The sequence below is a fragment of the Salmo salar genome, chromosome ssa19 (assembly GCF_905237065.1).
Source record: "Salmo salar chromosome ssa19, Ssal_v3.1, whole genome shotgun sequence".
In the NCBI taxonomy this organism is placed as follows: Eukaryota; Metazoa; Chordata; class Actinopteri; order Salmoniformes; family Salmonidae; genus Salmo; species Salmo salar.
This window is the reverse complement of record NC_059460.1, coordinates 30,517,260-30,532,903: the sequence shown is the minus strand read 5'-3', so window position 1 is coordinate 30,532,903 and position 15,644 is coordinate 30,517,260. Positions and strand designations below refer to the sequence as shown.

Genomic DNA, 15,644 nt, shown 5'->3' with positions numbered 1-15,644 from the left:
GCCATTGACAATAGAAACCCTGTCTACATCCCAACTGGCACCCTATTCCCTATATAGTGCCCTATAACCCCTGGTCAAAAGTAGTGCACTATATAGGGAATAGGGTGCACAGCTTCTGTCTGACGTACCTCCTGTGCCTTGAAGACCTTCCTGTCATTGAAGAGCACCTCATTCCACACCACCTCCACTCCCTCCTCTGTGTCCATGGCCAGTGAAGCACTCTCAACACCTGGGACATTACCTTGACTGATCTGCAGGGGGAGACAAACACACATGAGATCTCACAAGCGCCGCATATGCCATAACTGAGGAGGAACAAGCATAAATATAGCATGTGTCTTGTTCCAGCCATAACGTACTACATGTAGCCATTATTGTGAATCATTTAGATGTTTCGGAGCCAGCCATGCTCTCTATGGCTACAAAACATCACAGGTGATTTAGAATGACCCTGCATGGGGAGGATTGCCAGCCGTTTTGCAAAGCTATGCATCCCCATTTAAAATCCTGAATGGACACCGGTTTTCATTCATTAAATGGGCAGATATGGATCTTATGTAAACAACAATTCTATAGCACTGATGTGCCATAACGTCTGACTGCTAAAAACCTGCAGCCCCGACCATCTGTGTCATGATGACGCTAAAAGACAAGGGGAGCGAGGATCAGAGATACTTCCGGAGTGAAGAGATGGATTCATGAAAAGGCGAAACAAGGGGGAGGGGGGATGGGACTAAGAACAAAAGAGAGATTGGGAGAGAGGGGATGAGAGAGAAATTGGGGGTGAGCAATAGGATGTGAGAAAGAAGGACAAAGCCAAATAGAGAGAGAAAGATTTGGGCGAGGGAGCCGACTGCCAGGGGCATGTGGTACTACCAGACTTATGAGGACACTGAGTCAGGGAAAAGGCCAGACTGACTCTGAACGGAGCAGCAGCAGCACTGTTTATGTCTGTGTTCCAGAGCCTGGCAGAGCAGACAGACAGACAAGCCCTGGGCTCCCATTCTTTCCGCCTCAGATGAGCAGTGAGTATGCATTAACACAACACAGATGACTGCTCAGCCCAGAATACAGCCAGCAAGAGAATAGTCAGTCACACATTGCAGCTCAGAGCTAAGCACACACGAGATAGCTTATCCCAATCCCTTTTCCCCTGATGTACAGATAACGCAAAAGGCCCACAGTGGTCAACCTGTTCTTGACAGATACAGGAGGGCTGCCCTTCCTGTCTCTATGGAGTCAGAAAAATGTTGAACAGTACAAAGATCAGCTGTTACCGTGAAACCCTCAGAAAACCTGACAGGTTCAACGGCTACACATCTACTGCAGTATTAAATTGTACGATGCACCCAAACCCATTCCACTTGTTAATACACAGCAGTCTCTTAATGATCCTGAGCAATAGGATGTGAGAGAGAAGAGCAGAGCCAAAGAGAAAGATTTGGGCGAGGGAGCCGACTGCCAGGGTCATGTGGTGCCACCAGACTTGAGGACACAGTCAGGGAAAAGGCCAGACTGACTCTGAACGGAGCAGCAGCACTGTCTGTGTCTGTGTTCCAGAGCAGCACTGATCTTTTACAGGATATGCTGTGTTTTCCCTCATGTAAGATTTACATTCAAAACTTCATGGCATTTACAGAATAGGCATAAGCCATATTTGATCATCACCTCTTCTCAAGCCACCCTGTACAGGAGGAAAATAATCCTGCTACAGGAGGATTTGAATGGCTGAAGAAATATTTAGAATCGGCGCCAGTTGGCAGCTGGAAGTGGTGTTTGTATACAAAGCAGTACCATACATAGAAATAAGTTTTGTCCAAATTGGATTTTAGGTACTATATATTTATTGAATATTATATGAATCCTATTAATTAAAATGGCCAATTTGGGTGCAATCAATTATCTTAATTTCTCAGAGATCACATTTTATTTCAATAAAATAATGTTGTAGGAATGCACATTTTCTGTTTCTAACAGGCACAATTTCAGAACAATCTTTTTCTTGTGCTTTTTGAGGTGGAATGACCCAGTCCTGTGCTCGTCAGCAAAACATGATAGGCTTGTATAATACAATGATCACACAGGACATTGACAATATAGGCTAGTTCTAACAATATGCCATTTAGCAGTGGGAGGATTTTAACATTAACACATGGGTGTGGCAAAGTGCCAGATGCTTGAATAATAATGACCAAATCATTGTCGTTTGATTAAAGAGACAGGGTTGGCGCAAATGGTGAAATTAGCTGTTCAACAAGCTGTCAATCAACTGATGGCCCAAATCAGCTCAGCCATGGAAACACAAAAAGTAATCTATCGGTTTTCACACCTTTCATTATGTGACAATGGATAGGCTAACGGGTAGCCTTCAGAATGTATTGGAATATAATAAAAATAACAAGGGGCCTATACCATCGATAGCACTAGATTATCTCCAGCTGATGTCTCGTTAAACCATCAATATGCGCTAAATTCACCCGCACAGCTGGTCTGTAGGTAGGCAGCCGCCTCTCTGTGCTTGTGGTGGCTGTTTAACAATCTGATGGCCTTGAGATTGAAAAACAGCTTCTATCTCTCGGTCCCAGCTTTGATGCACCTGTACTGACCTCGCCTTCTGGATGATAGCGGGGTGAACAGGCGGTGGCTCGGGTGGTTGTTGTCCTTGATCATCTTTTTTGCCTTCCTGTGACATCGGGTGTTGTAGGTGTCCTGGAGGGCAGGTAGTTTGCCCCCGGTGATGAGTTGTGCAACCCGCACCACCCTCTGGAGAGCCTTGTGGTTGTGGGCGGTGCAGTTGCTGTACCAGGCGGTGATACAACCCGACAGGATGCTCTCAATTGTGCATCTGTAAAAGTTAGTGGGTGTTTTCGGTGACAAGACACATTTTTTCAGCCTCCTGAGGTTGAAGAAGCGCTGTTGCGCCTTCTTCACCACACTGTCTATGCGTGGACCATTTCAGTTTGTCGGTGATATGTACAGAGGAACTTAAAAAACTTGTGGATGTGGATAGGGGGGTGCTCCCTTTGCTGTTTCCTGAAGTCCACAATCATCTCTTTTGTTTTATTGACACTGAGGTAACACCACACTCTGAGGGCCCTCACCTCCTCCCTGTAGGCTGTCGCGTCGTTGTTGGTAATCAAGCCTACCACTGTTGTGTCGTCTGCAAACTTGATGATTGGCCATGCAGTCGTGGGTGAACAGTCGTGGGTGAACAGGCCCCAGTTTGAGGATAAGCAGAGTGGAGATGTTGTTTCTACCGTCACCACCTGGGGGCGGCCCGTCAGGAAGTCCAGGACCCACTTGCACAGGGCTTCAGACCCAGGGCATCAAGCTTAATGATGAGTTTGGAGGGTACTATGGTGTTGAATGCTGAGCTGTAGTCAATTAACAGCATTCTTACATAGGTATTCCTCTTGTCCAGATGGGATAGGGCAGTGTGATGGCGATTGCATTGTCTGTGGCCTAATGGGATGGTAAGCAAATTGAATTGGGTCTTGGGTGACAGGTAGGGTGGAGGTGATATGATCCTTGACTAGTCTCTCAAAGCACTTCATGATGACAGAAGTCATTTAGTTCAGTTACCTTAGCTTTCTTGGGAACAGGAAGAATGGTGGCCATCTTGAAGCATGTGGGGACAGCAGACTGGGATAGGGATTGCTGAATATATACCGCTCCCTAAAAGATGATGCTGGTGTTTTCTTATTCCTGCTTGCAACCAAAGTCTTTTAAGATACCTTCGCCCTCTGTTTGGTATTATCATCAAAACAACTCAGTCCTTTTTAAAAGACTAAGGTTGATTTATCTATTTGACAAGCATTACGTACAATTGAAATAAAGTATTTCCTTGTTTATCACAGCAAATCTACTGTGGCAATTTACCTGACACTTTGCATGAATGGAAACTAATGTTGGTGTAGCCTACTGTTATTATTTTATTTGTTTCCTATTTATGTTATCCATTAATCTAAAAGTCTAAGCCGTTGGGGGGGAGGTACTAAGCTAATATATGGACTTGTTTAAAGATGGTCATACCATGGATCATTTCGCTATTTGATTTTGAATTTTAGCACCCCTTTAGGTATTCCAATAAAATATTAAATTAGGCTTTTACTATTATAGCTCATTGAAACACATTTGAATAACACATTCATAAATGGCTAAATATACTTTTTTTTTAAATCATAAGGAATAAGGTTTTGAAGTGACTGTCCTTTATCTAGGAGATATAAGAAAGCTAAGGAACTATTTGACACATATTTAACCCTATATTTTGGGGGCAAAAAACTACCTCAATACTTCCATTCGTTTGTATGGGTTACCTTCAGACGCTTCTGGGGGTAATAGAGCAAAGTGGAGAACACCATTATGTTCGTGATAGTCTCCCCTTTCCATAGAGTGGTCATAACAGGTTGTAGGCAAAACGTTAGACGTTTTCGTGAGAATACCGATTTTTGTGATGTCTCATGGTCTGACAAACACCGCTGTAGCTCGGTCACCTTCCGCAGCAGAAGGCCGACATTGGCAGATGCGGTGGATTGAGACGCAGCCAACGCAAATCTCTCTCAAATCTCTAGCTCTGATATCTCTAGCTTAAACTTACTGATTTTATGGGGATTTTTTTATTATGTGTAACTAAAATCAGTCGAATGAGTTATTTGGGCCAGAATCCAACGCACACATACAGGGTAGGCTTATATGTGCATGCTGAAGGCAGTGGCCCTAACCGCTAGACTATCCCAGGCCACGATTGAACTACATTTTGACAGTTGATTTGTAACCTTAGGTTCGCTAGAAACCTAGGTGTAGCCTACTGTAAGGCTGCATTTACGAGAAACGTGACACTTGTATGTTGTAGTGGAGACCAATATCTATCTTGTGTTAGTTATTAAGCTACTGTATAGAAAACAACGGTTGCTGATGTGTTTGGATGCATTTCAGATACATTTCAATGTAGCAGATTTATTCAGATTCTGTCCGCTGCTTTAGCGTTTGAGCGAGTGAGAGAGGGAGGGTGATTTTGATAGCTGGCGCTGGTCCAACTGACATCTGTATGTCTTCAATGAAAGTGTTAGAATTCATTTGAAAGAGGGAATCTGAGATAAAACGTTATGTCTAAACATTGATGTGATGCTATTTCGTTTTGGGTGTCTACCATATGAAAGCTATTACTTAAGTGCTTATAAGCTTTCAAGTTATAATTGAATTTACTATTAATATCTTAAATAGTAATTACATAGTAGTAGTAGTAGTAGTAGTAGTAGTAGCAGCAGCAGCAGCACAGTAGATATTTTCATAGGCACCTTCACAAAATGCAAAAGCTTACACATACTGTAGTTATAAACAGATTTAAAATGGCCTCTTTCACCACCGTGTTACCACATTGTTAATCAACAAGCCCACACCCAATCCACAGACCCACCCTGCTGTGCCCACTGCCATAAATATACAGCCCAGATGACAGCAGCCTGCCACATTGGCATCCTACCAGGCTGCTTTGGCCCATACTCTGCCCACCTAGCGCTGCGTTCTACCCAAGGTGCGTAGGCGATTGGCATTAGCACATGATGACTTGACCAGATAGGCCTTACGTGAGGTCGCAACACAGTGTTGACCGCACAAGATGCTTTTAATATCACTGTTATGTCTGTAGAGAAAACCAATATCTGGGGTATACACGGTATACAGCCTATCCATTTCATAGTTAAAATGTTGTTGTAAACACTGTTGGCTTTATCTATTACACTACTGAACCTGCAGTGTGGTTCCAATACTCTTTTTATTGATCTCTGAGAAATGAAGCTAATTGATTGCACCCAAATTGGCCATTGTAATTAATAGGATTCAAATAATATACAATAAATATATAGTACCTAAAACCCGATTTGGACAAAACTTATTTCTAGGTATTTACATTTACGTCATTTAGCAGACGCTCTTATCCAGAGCGACTTACAAATTGGTGCATTCACCTTATGATATCCAGTGGAACAACCACTTTACAATAGTACATCTATATCTTTTTTTGGGGGGGGGTTAGAAGGATGACTTTATCCTCTCCCAGGTATTCCTTAAAGAGGTGGGGTTTCGGGTGTCTCCGGAAGGTGGTGATTGACTCCGCTGTCCTGGCGTCGTGAGGGAGCTTGTTCCACCATTGGGGTGCCAGAGCAGCGAACAGTTTTGACTGGGCTGAGCGGGAACTGTGCTTCTGCAGAGGTAGGGGGGCCAGCAGGCCAGAGGTGGATGAACGCAGTGCCCTTCTTTGGGTGTAGGGCCTGATCAGAGCCTGAAGGTACGGTACTGCTTTGTATACAAACACCACTTCCAGCTGCCAACTGGTGCCGATTCTAAATATTTCTTCAGCCAATACTCTTTCTGTTGTTTGGAAAGTCTATTTAGTCTGATAGATATGGGCAATCCACAGTAATAGAATGACACTAAGACTATGATTTTTCAATTTGAAAGTATGTCAAACAAAAAACATTGATTGCAAAGTTAAACAAACCATACAACTCTGTGCACAATGACTACTTTAAAAATGTCCATAGAAATTTTTGGTCGGTTACGACACCAAACTGTAGTCAGGTCAAGACCCTGTTGAGGACAACAACACGCAGATGAGCTTCCCTGAGACGGTTTCTGACAGTTTGTGCAGAAATTATTTGGTTGTGCAAACCAACAGTTTCATCAGCTGTCCGGATGGCTGGTCTCAGACCATCCCTCAGGTGAAGCAGGATGTGGAGGTCCTGGGCTGGCGTGGTCTGCGGTTGTGAGGCTGGTTGGACGTACTGCCAAATTCTGTAATACGATGTGGAAGGCAGCTTACTGTAAAGAAATGAACATTAAATTCTCTGGCAACAGTGCTGGTGGACATCCCTGCAGTCAGCATGCCAATTACACGCTCCCTCAATACTTTGAGACATCTGTGGCATTCCCATGGTAGCCAATTCACTTTGCAATCATTCTGTTAGAGATTTTTGGGTCATTCTGTTACTGATTTGGTAACAGAATGACGTGTTTTAATCACTTAATATATCATAAACCAAATTGTTATCAGTAAAACACTAACTAATTGGTAGGTCTACCTTTACTTGTAACTTCTGTGAACTTTCCTTAACCTTCCTCCTCATGAGGGATTTAAATGTGAAAATATCTTCAAGATATGTGGGTTTTTGGTAACAGAATGACACTAGGCATTATTTCTTAACTTACAGAAGGCAAATAATTTCAGCAAAATGAAATCTAAATGTTGATATTAGTTGGCAGGGGTCTTTACTTCTAGCATTATAGTGTTTTTAACTATTTCTAATACCTTAAGACTTTTTCTGGTATATGTTTTCTAAGCCCTTTTCCGTCTGTTTGACCAGAAATCAAAACCTTTGTTTATTACAGATTTTTGGGATGGAAAATGGTTGAAACATTTATATATGCTGTCATTTCTCACAAATATAGACTCTTAGCTTTCATTTGACACCAAATTTGATATGCTGTTATGAACTTCACATGTTAATGCTCATGGGGCTTTTTACGTGGAAATACCCATATTCAAAATGCTTGTTTATTTATATTTTTTTGTCATTTAGGAAACGACTTATCCAGAGCGACTTACAGGTACAATTAGGGTTAAGCGCCTTGCTCAAAGGGAAAATCGACAGACTTTTCACCTAATCAGCTCTTGGACTTTTCAGTTACTGGCCCAATGCTCTTAACCGCTATGCTACCTGCCACCCTATTTACATTTTACCTTTATTTAACCAGGAAGGGCTCATTGAAATTTAAAATCTCTTTTTCAAGAGCGTCCTGGCCAAGATAGGCAGGTCCAAGTCATTACAAAAATTACAGACAAACAACATGAAAAACTACAAGTAATCTAGTAAAAACCATAGAATAACAAAATCAAGAACAGCAAATTAAAAACATTGAGTAATGAAGTGCCGAGTTGAGGGAGACCCGGGATCTTTACACCAGCAAAACAAAATAGTTTGCACTACACAACAAGGAAATTACTCAACCATAAATAAATAGGTTATTAGTAGGTTAAAATGTACTAGTCACAGATAAACGACTTGACATGCTGCCATCTTGGACATTCACTGTACCAGTCCATTTCCTAATACTGATAAACAAGTAAACTGGTCAGATACTAATATAACTCAAAGCTATCTAAAATGTATGTCAAACAAATGTAATGATCTACAGCAAGCTGATTAAAAATTATGTTGTTGAATCCATAAGCAGTCAGCCACAGGTAATCCACAGACAGTCAGCCACAATCCTCTGGCCGGGGGCGCAACCTAGGCCACAGGAGGGGGGTGAGAATGGGGTCAAAAATGCATACTAAGCTTTTCACACCAACTCCGGATACACTTATAGTAGGCATAAATTGCTTGTGGATGTCCATCTCTGGCTCTGCTCCAAACCCTAACTGGAGGAAACCAGGGCTGCGTCGCAAATGGCACTCTATAGCCTATAGTGCACACTTTTGACCAGAGCTCTATGAGACCTGGTCAAAAGTAGTGCACTATAAAGGGAATAGTTTGCCATTTGGGAGACAGCACAAATGACTGAAGATCTGATCTCAGGCCTCCCTGGAAAGAAGCTGATTATAAATATACTGCCGGGAATCCCAACACTAGAGACAGCACCACTACACACACAATGATGATAAATGAAAGCTCATCCACATGTGCCACGGGGCCGGCGTATTGTCTCTGTGTGTGTTAGAGACAGGGTGCTAGAATTAGTCAGGCAGAGAGAAGAGGACCAAGGGAGGATTAGGGAGCGGTGGAAGGGAGGATATTATTAAGGCCCTCTACAATGTGGCAGCTCGTCACTATCTATGGCCGTGCAGTGGGTGTCTCTGTACTGTACTCACTGTAGCAGAGAACAAATTAAAAAGAGTTCCTTTGTCTGAGGGGGATACAATGTAAGTGTGTGGGTCCTGAGAATAACAAAGGTCTCTCTCTCTCTCTCTCTCTCTCTCTCTCTCTCTCTCTCACACCAATTTTAATACCAGGTAACAACTCAGGGTAGGTCTACTCAACTACTACATTTTGTTACATCAGCTTAACATTAAAGGGACTGAGATATTGGTGCTCTGTTCTGTGGTTTACTGGTTTTCAAACTAACGATGGTGATGAAGCAACCCACAATCTAGTGTTATTCTTTGCTTTGACAAATACAAAATAGTTTGGACGAATAGAAAATGACCAGCATCCCCATACTGCACATCCCACAACAAACCAAGGAATAACTTGAATTATATTGCTAATTAAACAGTCAAACAATTTCCTAACACTGAATTTGTCATTGGTTATCTCAGTCCAAGCCAAATGGTATCTTCTCCAAAGTCTTTAACCGGAAGCTCTTCTGAATAATGGCTGGTGAGAGATTTGAACAGACTCCTTTTGATTCATTTAGAAACTTTTATCAAGTTTAATAGCACAGTCATTCTTCGCACTATTTCTTTCCAAAGCTCCGAAATGTTCTGGCTCTTTGAAAGGATTAGCAAGGTCATCCAGGGTGGTCCTAATGGCCCTGTCCAAATAGAATACTCCGTCCCTGTCGACTTCATCCATAGATAGACAAGCTCTCAAGTTTCACCTCATCATTTTCTTAAAGACCATGTCAAGGATGGAATGTACGAGAGCAAGGCAGGATGAAAGATCCTCAGCCCTGAATCAGTAGACACAAAGCTGTACCATAACACAGAGCTGTTGGACACAATACAATCGAAACACACTGGGAAGCCTTGTTGATTTTGCCTTTGCTCCTGAGAGCTTGAGTGGGAAGTGGAGACAGCAAGATTCCTCAACATTTCCCAAACACAAAACAGTCTGGGGATTTGGGAGACGTTGACAGTATAGAGCCACTCAATTCAACCATTTGAAAACACACAACTTCAAATGTGCTTACATCAACAATGAAAAGATTTGTCTACAGATTTTAACTGTAACAACATGGGCTTTACCAGTCCTACAAAAAACTCCGAAAAATATTTCATGTCTTCTGTTCCATGAAAATGTATGGAATACACCCCCCCCCCCCCCCCCCCATTTGTGATCCAGATGAAAGCGTGATTACTCTTCTCTCTTTGTCTGCTGTGTCCAGTGTGTTGTGCTTCTTCAAGTACCAGGGTTACAAGAGTACACTAGGCACATTGTCTTTGTTCCCCGGGTCAGCCTGTTTTGACAAAGCTTTGTATTCACAGCGCCTGTGGGAGAGAGATAACTAAAACACAATCACATTCTAGAAGTTAGAAGTCATTTGTTCTGGGATGTGATAAGCATTAGAACAAGTGTTGAAGACCCTTTAGATAAGCCAGTGTGCTCAGTATGGTGAGTGGAAAGGATTATTTGATCTCACCTCCACCTCCAGAGACTGTGCGGGTGTCTTTGTTTTTGCATACGTTATGAGTGTGAGCGTACATGTGTGTTTGAACGTACCACGTGTGTGTGTCGCTTTTGGTGAGTGTGATGGCATTAGGCAACCTTAGGTTGTGTAAGCAGCGTGGTTGTTGTTGCTAGCAGCTTTCTCTGTACGGGTGTGGTCTCTGAGTGAGTGGCAGCCCGAAGTGTGACTTTGCCTCAGGCCTGATTGATTAAGTTGGGTGCATTAAGTGATGCTATGTTCCTGTAATTTTTCTAGATTTTTGAGTTTGGTACGTGTTAGAATATTTTTGCCCCCCTCACTGAAGCCCTAGCTAGGTCCAATAGCCACAGTTCGCCAATCGGCTTTAATCAAGGATTCGACTGAAATTCCACAGACAAAACTAGGTGTTGATGTTATGAGCTTGTGCTCATCAAGTCTCTAAAATGGAGGTTCAGATTGTCGCTTTCATGGATGATTGGCTTGAACTGTGAGGTTGACCACACAATTTATTTTCATAATCAGTCAAATCTATTGGATTTCTGAATAAACACAAGAGACCAGCAAAATGGATAAGAGTGTGGTGGTATAGCAGGAACAGCAGCATCTAATGGTCAAAACCTGGTACTTTCACACAATTTTATGGCAAATAATGCAAGTGACTTGAATTACTAATTTCTCTGAACAGGGGGAAAAAACATCACCAGATTCACAGGGGATACATTACATATTATGGAGAAGCAATACTCCAATCCACAGCTTCATCCTACTTGTCAAACAGAGAGAATTGATACTGTATACTCGTTGTTGGGGTAGGATTGGCATGGGACGTGGGGACTCCATGGGTGGTGTATTGTCTTATTCATTGGTAGGAAGATGTTTGTTTCAAATCGGATGTTGGGTAATTTCACGCCCCACACACATCTACAAAATACATGTTTCACATCGGGAATTTTACAAAAATTCGAATTAATTGTGTGTTTGATGTAGGCTTATCTTGGCCTGATGTTTTGGATAGCTGTGTAATTCTCTCTCAAACAAGTTGAGAATTCCCTGTCAAGAAGACAGACACGAAAGCCCAGCTAGCTTTGCTAGCCTAGCTAGCCAGTAGCCTAAAATGGAGGACGCTAACAAATGTTTTCAACGCTACAGGAGCTGTGTTTATTTCACTTTATTTCGGGACAATGTGGACCACCCGGATGTGGAATAGAGTTCCATGAAGTCATGGCTCTATGTAGTACTGTGCGCCTCCCATAGTCTGTTCTGGACTTGAGGACTGTAAAGAGACCTCTGGTGGCATGTCTTGTGGGGTATGCATGAGGGTCTGAGCTGTGTGCTAGTCGTTTAAACATACAGCTCAGTGCTTTCAACATGTCAATATTTTTATTTTACCTTTATTTAACTAGGCAAATCATCTAAGAACAAATTCTTATTTTCAATGATGGCCTAGGAACAGTGGGTTAACTGCCTTGTTCAGGAGCAGAATGACAGATTTTTACCTTGTCAGCTCAGGGATTCGATCTTGCAACTTTTCGGTTACTAGTCCAACGCTCTAACCACTAGGCTACTTGCCGTCAATACTTCTCACAAATACAAATAGTGATGAAGTCACTCTCCTCTACTTTGAGCCAGGAGAAATTGACATGCATGTTATTAATGTTTGCTCTCTGTGTACAGCCAATGGCCAGCCGTGCTTCCCTGTTCTGAGCCAATTGCAATTTTTGTAAGTCCCTCTGTGTGGCACCTGACCACACGACTGAACAGTAGTCCAGGTGCAGCAAAAGTAGAGCCTGTAGGATCTGCCTTGTTGATAGTGATTTTAAGGTGGTAGAGCAGGACTTTATTATAGAGAGACTTCTCCCCGTCTTAGCTACCATTGTATCACTTTTTCACCCCAGACGCTTTATCTGGACATGGTTCTACACGACCTACACCAGCCGAAGCTAAGTAGTAACATTAACATGATGCCTTCTAATTGCAGTCGCTTTACTCATAATATACAGGAGAATGATCGCCTTATAGCGGAGAAAGCCGTGCTGCAAGCCCAGCTTCAGACGCAATCGTTAGGCAAGGGTAATTTAAGTGTAGGAAAGGATGAAACAGCGTCTGTGCCACCAATAACTACAGATAGTAATATAAATCCCCTCGATCAGTCCCCACAGCCGGACAACTTTCTCATGGCTTCTGGAAGGAAATGCTGTAGGAATGCTCACCCGGTGTCGCTCATTCAGCCGACAGAAACGTTCAACCGGTTCTCCCCATTATGCAATGAGTCGGAGTCAGAAGCCGAACCTTCTCTGGTCTCTCCTCCCGTTACGGGGTCTGAGACGCCGAAGCTTCCCACCATTAGCTCTGACAAATTGAACACACTAGTAATTGGCAACTCCATTACCCGCAGTATTAGACTTTTAAAAAAATCATCCAGCGATCATACACGGTTTACCAGGGGGCAGGGCTACCGACGTTAAGGCTAATCTGAAGATGGTGCTGGCTAAGGCTAAAACTGGAGAGTGTAGAGAGTTAGGGATATTGTTATCCACGTCGGCACCAACAACGTTAGGATGAAACAGTCAGAGGTCACCAAGCGCAACATAGCTTCAGCGTGGAAATCAGCTAGAAAGATGTGTCGGCATCGAGTAATTGTCTCTGGCCCCCTCCCAGTTAGGGGGAGTGATGAGCTCTACAGCAGAGTCTCACAACTCAATCGCTGGTTGAAAACTTTTCTGCCCATCCCAAAAGATAGAATTTGTAGATAATTGGCCCTCTTTCTGGGACTCACCCATAAACAGGACCAAGCCTGGCCTGTTGAGGAGTGACGGACTCCATCCTAGCTGGAGGGGTGCGCTCCTCTTATCTACGAACATAGACAGGGCTCTAACTCCCCTAGCCCCACAATGAGATAGGGTGCAGGCCAGGCAGCAGGCTGTTAGCCAGCCTGCCAGCTTAGTGGAGTCTGCCACTAGCACAGTCAGTCTAGTCAGCTCAGCTATCCCCATTGAGACCGTGTCTGTGCCTCGACCTAGGTTGGGCAAAACTAAACATGGCAGTGTTCGCCTTAGCAATCTCACTTGAATAAAGACCTCCTCCATTCCTGCCATTATTGAAAGAGATCGTGATACCTCACATCTCAAAATAGGGCTACTCACTTCAAAGGCAGTTATAGTCAATGAACTAATCACTGATCATAATCTTGATTTCATTGGCCTGACTGAAACATGGCTTAACCTCTTACATCTAGACGTTCCGCTAGCGGAACACCTGCTCCAATATCCAATGATGGGCGTGGCGCGAATGACAAATTCCTCTAAAATCCGAAAACTTCAATTTTTCAAACATATGACTATTTTACAGCATTTTAAAGACAAGACTCTCGTTAATCTAACCACACTGTCCGATTTCAAAAAGGCTTTACAGCGAAAGCAAAACATTAGATTATGTCAGCAGAGTACCCAGCCAGAAATAATCAGACACCCATTTTTCAAGCTAGCATATAATGTCACAAAAAACAAAACCACAGCTAAATGCAGCACTAACCTTTGATGATCTTCATCAGATGACAACCCTAGGACATTATGTTATACAATGCATGCATGTTTTGTTCAATCAAGTTCATATTTATATCAAAAACATTAGCATGTGACGTTCAGAACTAGCATACCCCCCGCAAACATCCGGTGAATTTACTAAATTACTCACGATAAACGTTCACAAAAAACAAATTATTTTAAGAATTATAGATACAGAACTCCTCTATGCACTCGATATGTCCGATTTTAAAATAGCTTTTCGGTGAAAGCACATTTTTCAATATTCTCAGTAGATAGCCCAGCCATCACGGCTAGCCATTTAGACACCGACCAAGTTTAGCCCTGATCAAACTCCGATTTACTATTACAAAAGTTTCATTACCTTTGTTGTCTTCGTCAGAATGCACTCCCAGGACTGCTACTTCAATAACAAATGTTGGTTTGGTCCAAAATAATCCATCGTTATATCCGAATAGCGGCGTTTTGTTCGTGCGTTCCAGACACTATCCGAAATGGTAAATCAGGGTCGCGAGCATGGCGCAATTCGTGACAAAAGATTTCTAAATATTCCATTACCGTACTTCGAAGCATGTCAACCGCTGTTTAAAATCCATTTTTAAGCCATTTTTCTCGTAAAAAAGCGATAATATTCCGACCGGGAATCTCCGTTTAGCTCAACAGAGGAAAGTAAACAAAGCTTTCGGTCGACGCGGGCACGAGCCTGAGTCTCACAGTACTGTAACCAGCCACTACCCAAACGCGCTACTTTGTTTCAACCAGAGCCTGCAAAGCCACGATTCAGCATTTTGCCGCCTTCTGAGAGTCCATGTGAGCCGTAGAAAGTGTCACGTAAGAGCAGAGATCCCCTGTAATTGATAGAGATAATCAACAAGGCCAAGAAATGGTCAGACAGGGTACTTCCTGTACAGAATCTTCTCAGATTTTGGCCTGCCAAATGAGTTCTGTTATACTCACAGACACCATTCAAACAGTTTTAGAAACGTTGGAGTGTTTTCTATCCAAAGCTAATAATTATATGCATATTCTAGTTTCTGGGCAGGAGTACTAATCAGATTAAATCGGGTACATTTTTTATCCGTCCGTGAAAATACTGCCCCCTAGCCATAACAGGTTAAGTCTGATGAATTTACTGTGTTAAAATGAGGCCTCTCCTCCTGGTTACACTAGTGACCATATCCCCCGCGCATCACACAAAGGCGGAGGTGTTGCTAACATTTACAACAGCAAATTTCAATTTTACAAAAAAAAAAAGACTGCGTTTTCGTCTTTTGAGCTTCTAGTCATGAAATCTATGCAGCTACTCACTCACTTTTTATAGCTACTGTTTACAGGCCTCCTGGGCCATATACAGCGTTCCTCACTGAGTTCCATGAATTCCTATCGGACCTTGTTGTCATGGCAGATAATATTCTAATTTTTGGTGACTTTAATACTCACATGGAAAAGTCCACAGACTAGAGGTCGCCCGATTAATCGCCATAGCCGATTAAATAGGGCCGATTTTCAAGTTTTCATAACAATCGGTAATCTGCATTTTTTGATGCCGATTACATTGCATTCCATGAGGAAACTGCGTGGCAGGTTGACCACCTGTTACGCGAGTGCAGCAAGGAGCCAAGGTAAGTTGCTAGCTAGCATTAAACTTATCTTATAAAAAACAATCAATCTTCACATAATCACTAGTTAACTACACATGGTTGATGATATTACTAGTTTATCTAACGTGTCCTG

General features: G+C 42.6%; 1 protein-coding gene across 4 annotated transcripts in view; it reads right to left on the bottom strand.

Annotated features, from left to right (window-relative positions):
• Positions 1-15,644, bottom strand: part of LOC106578669 (nuclear receptor-binding protein 2) — a 58,139-nt gene that overhangs the window by 15,491 nt on the left and 27,004 nt on the right. For all 4 annotated transcript variants that reach the window (XM_045702203.1, XM_045702205.1, XM_045702202.1 and 1 more), the window contains exon 2: positions 129-251. In XM_045702203.1, coding sequence (XP_045558159.1) covers positions 129-251 — 123 coding nt within the window. The remainder of the gene's footprint in view (positions 1-128; positions 252-15,644) is intronic.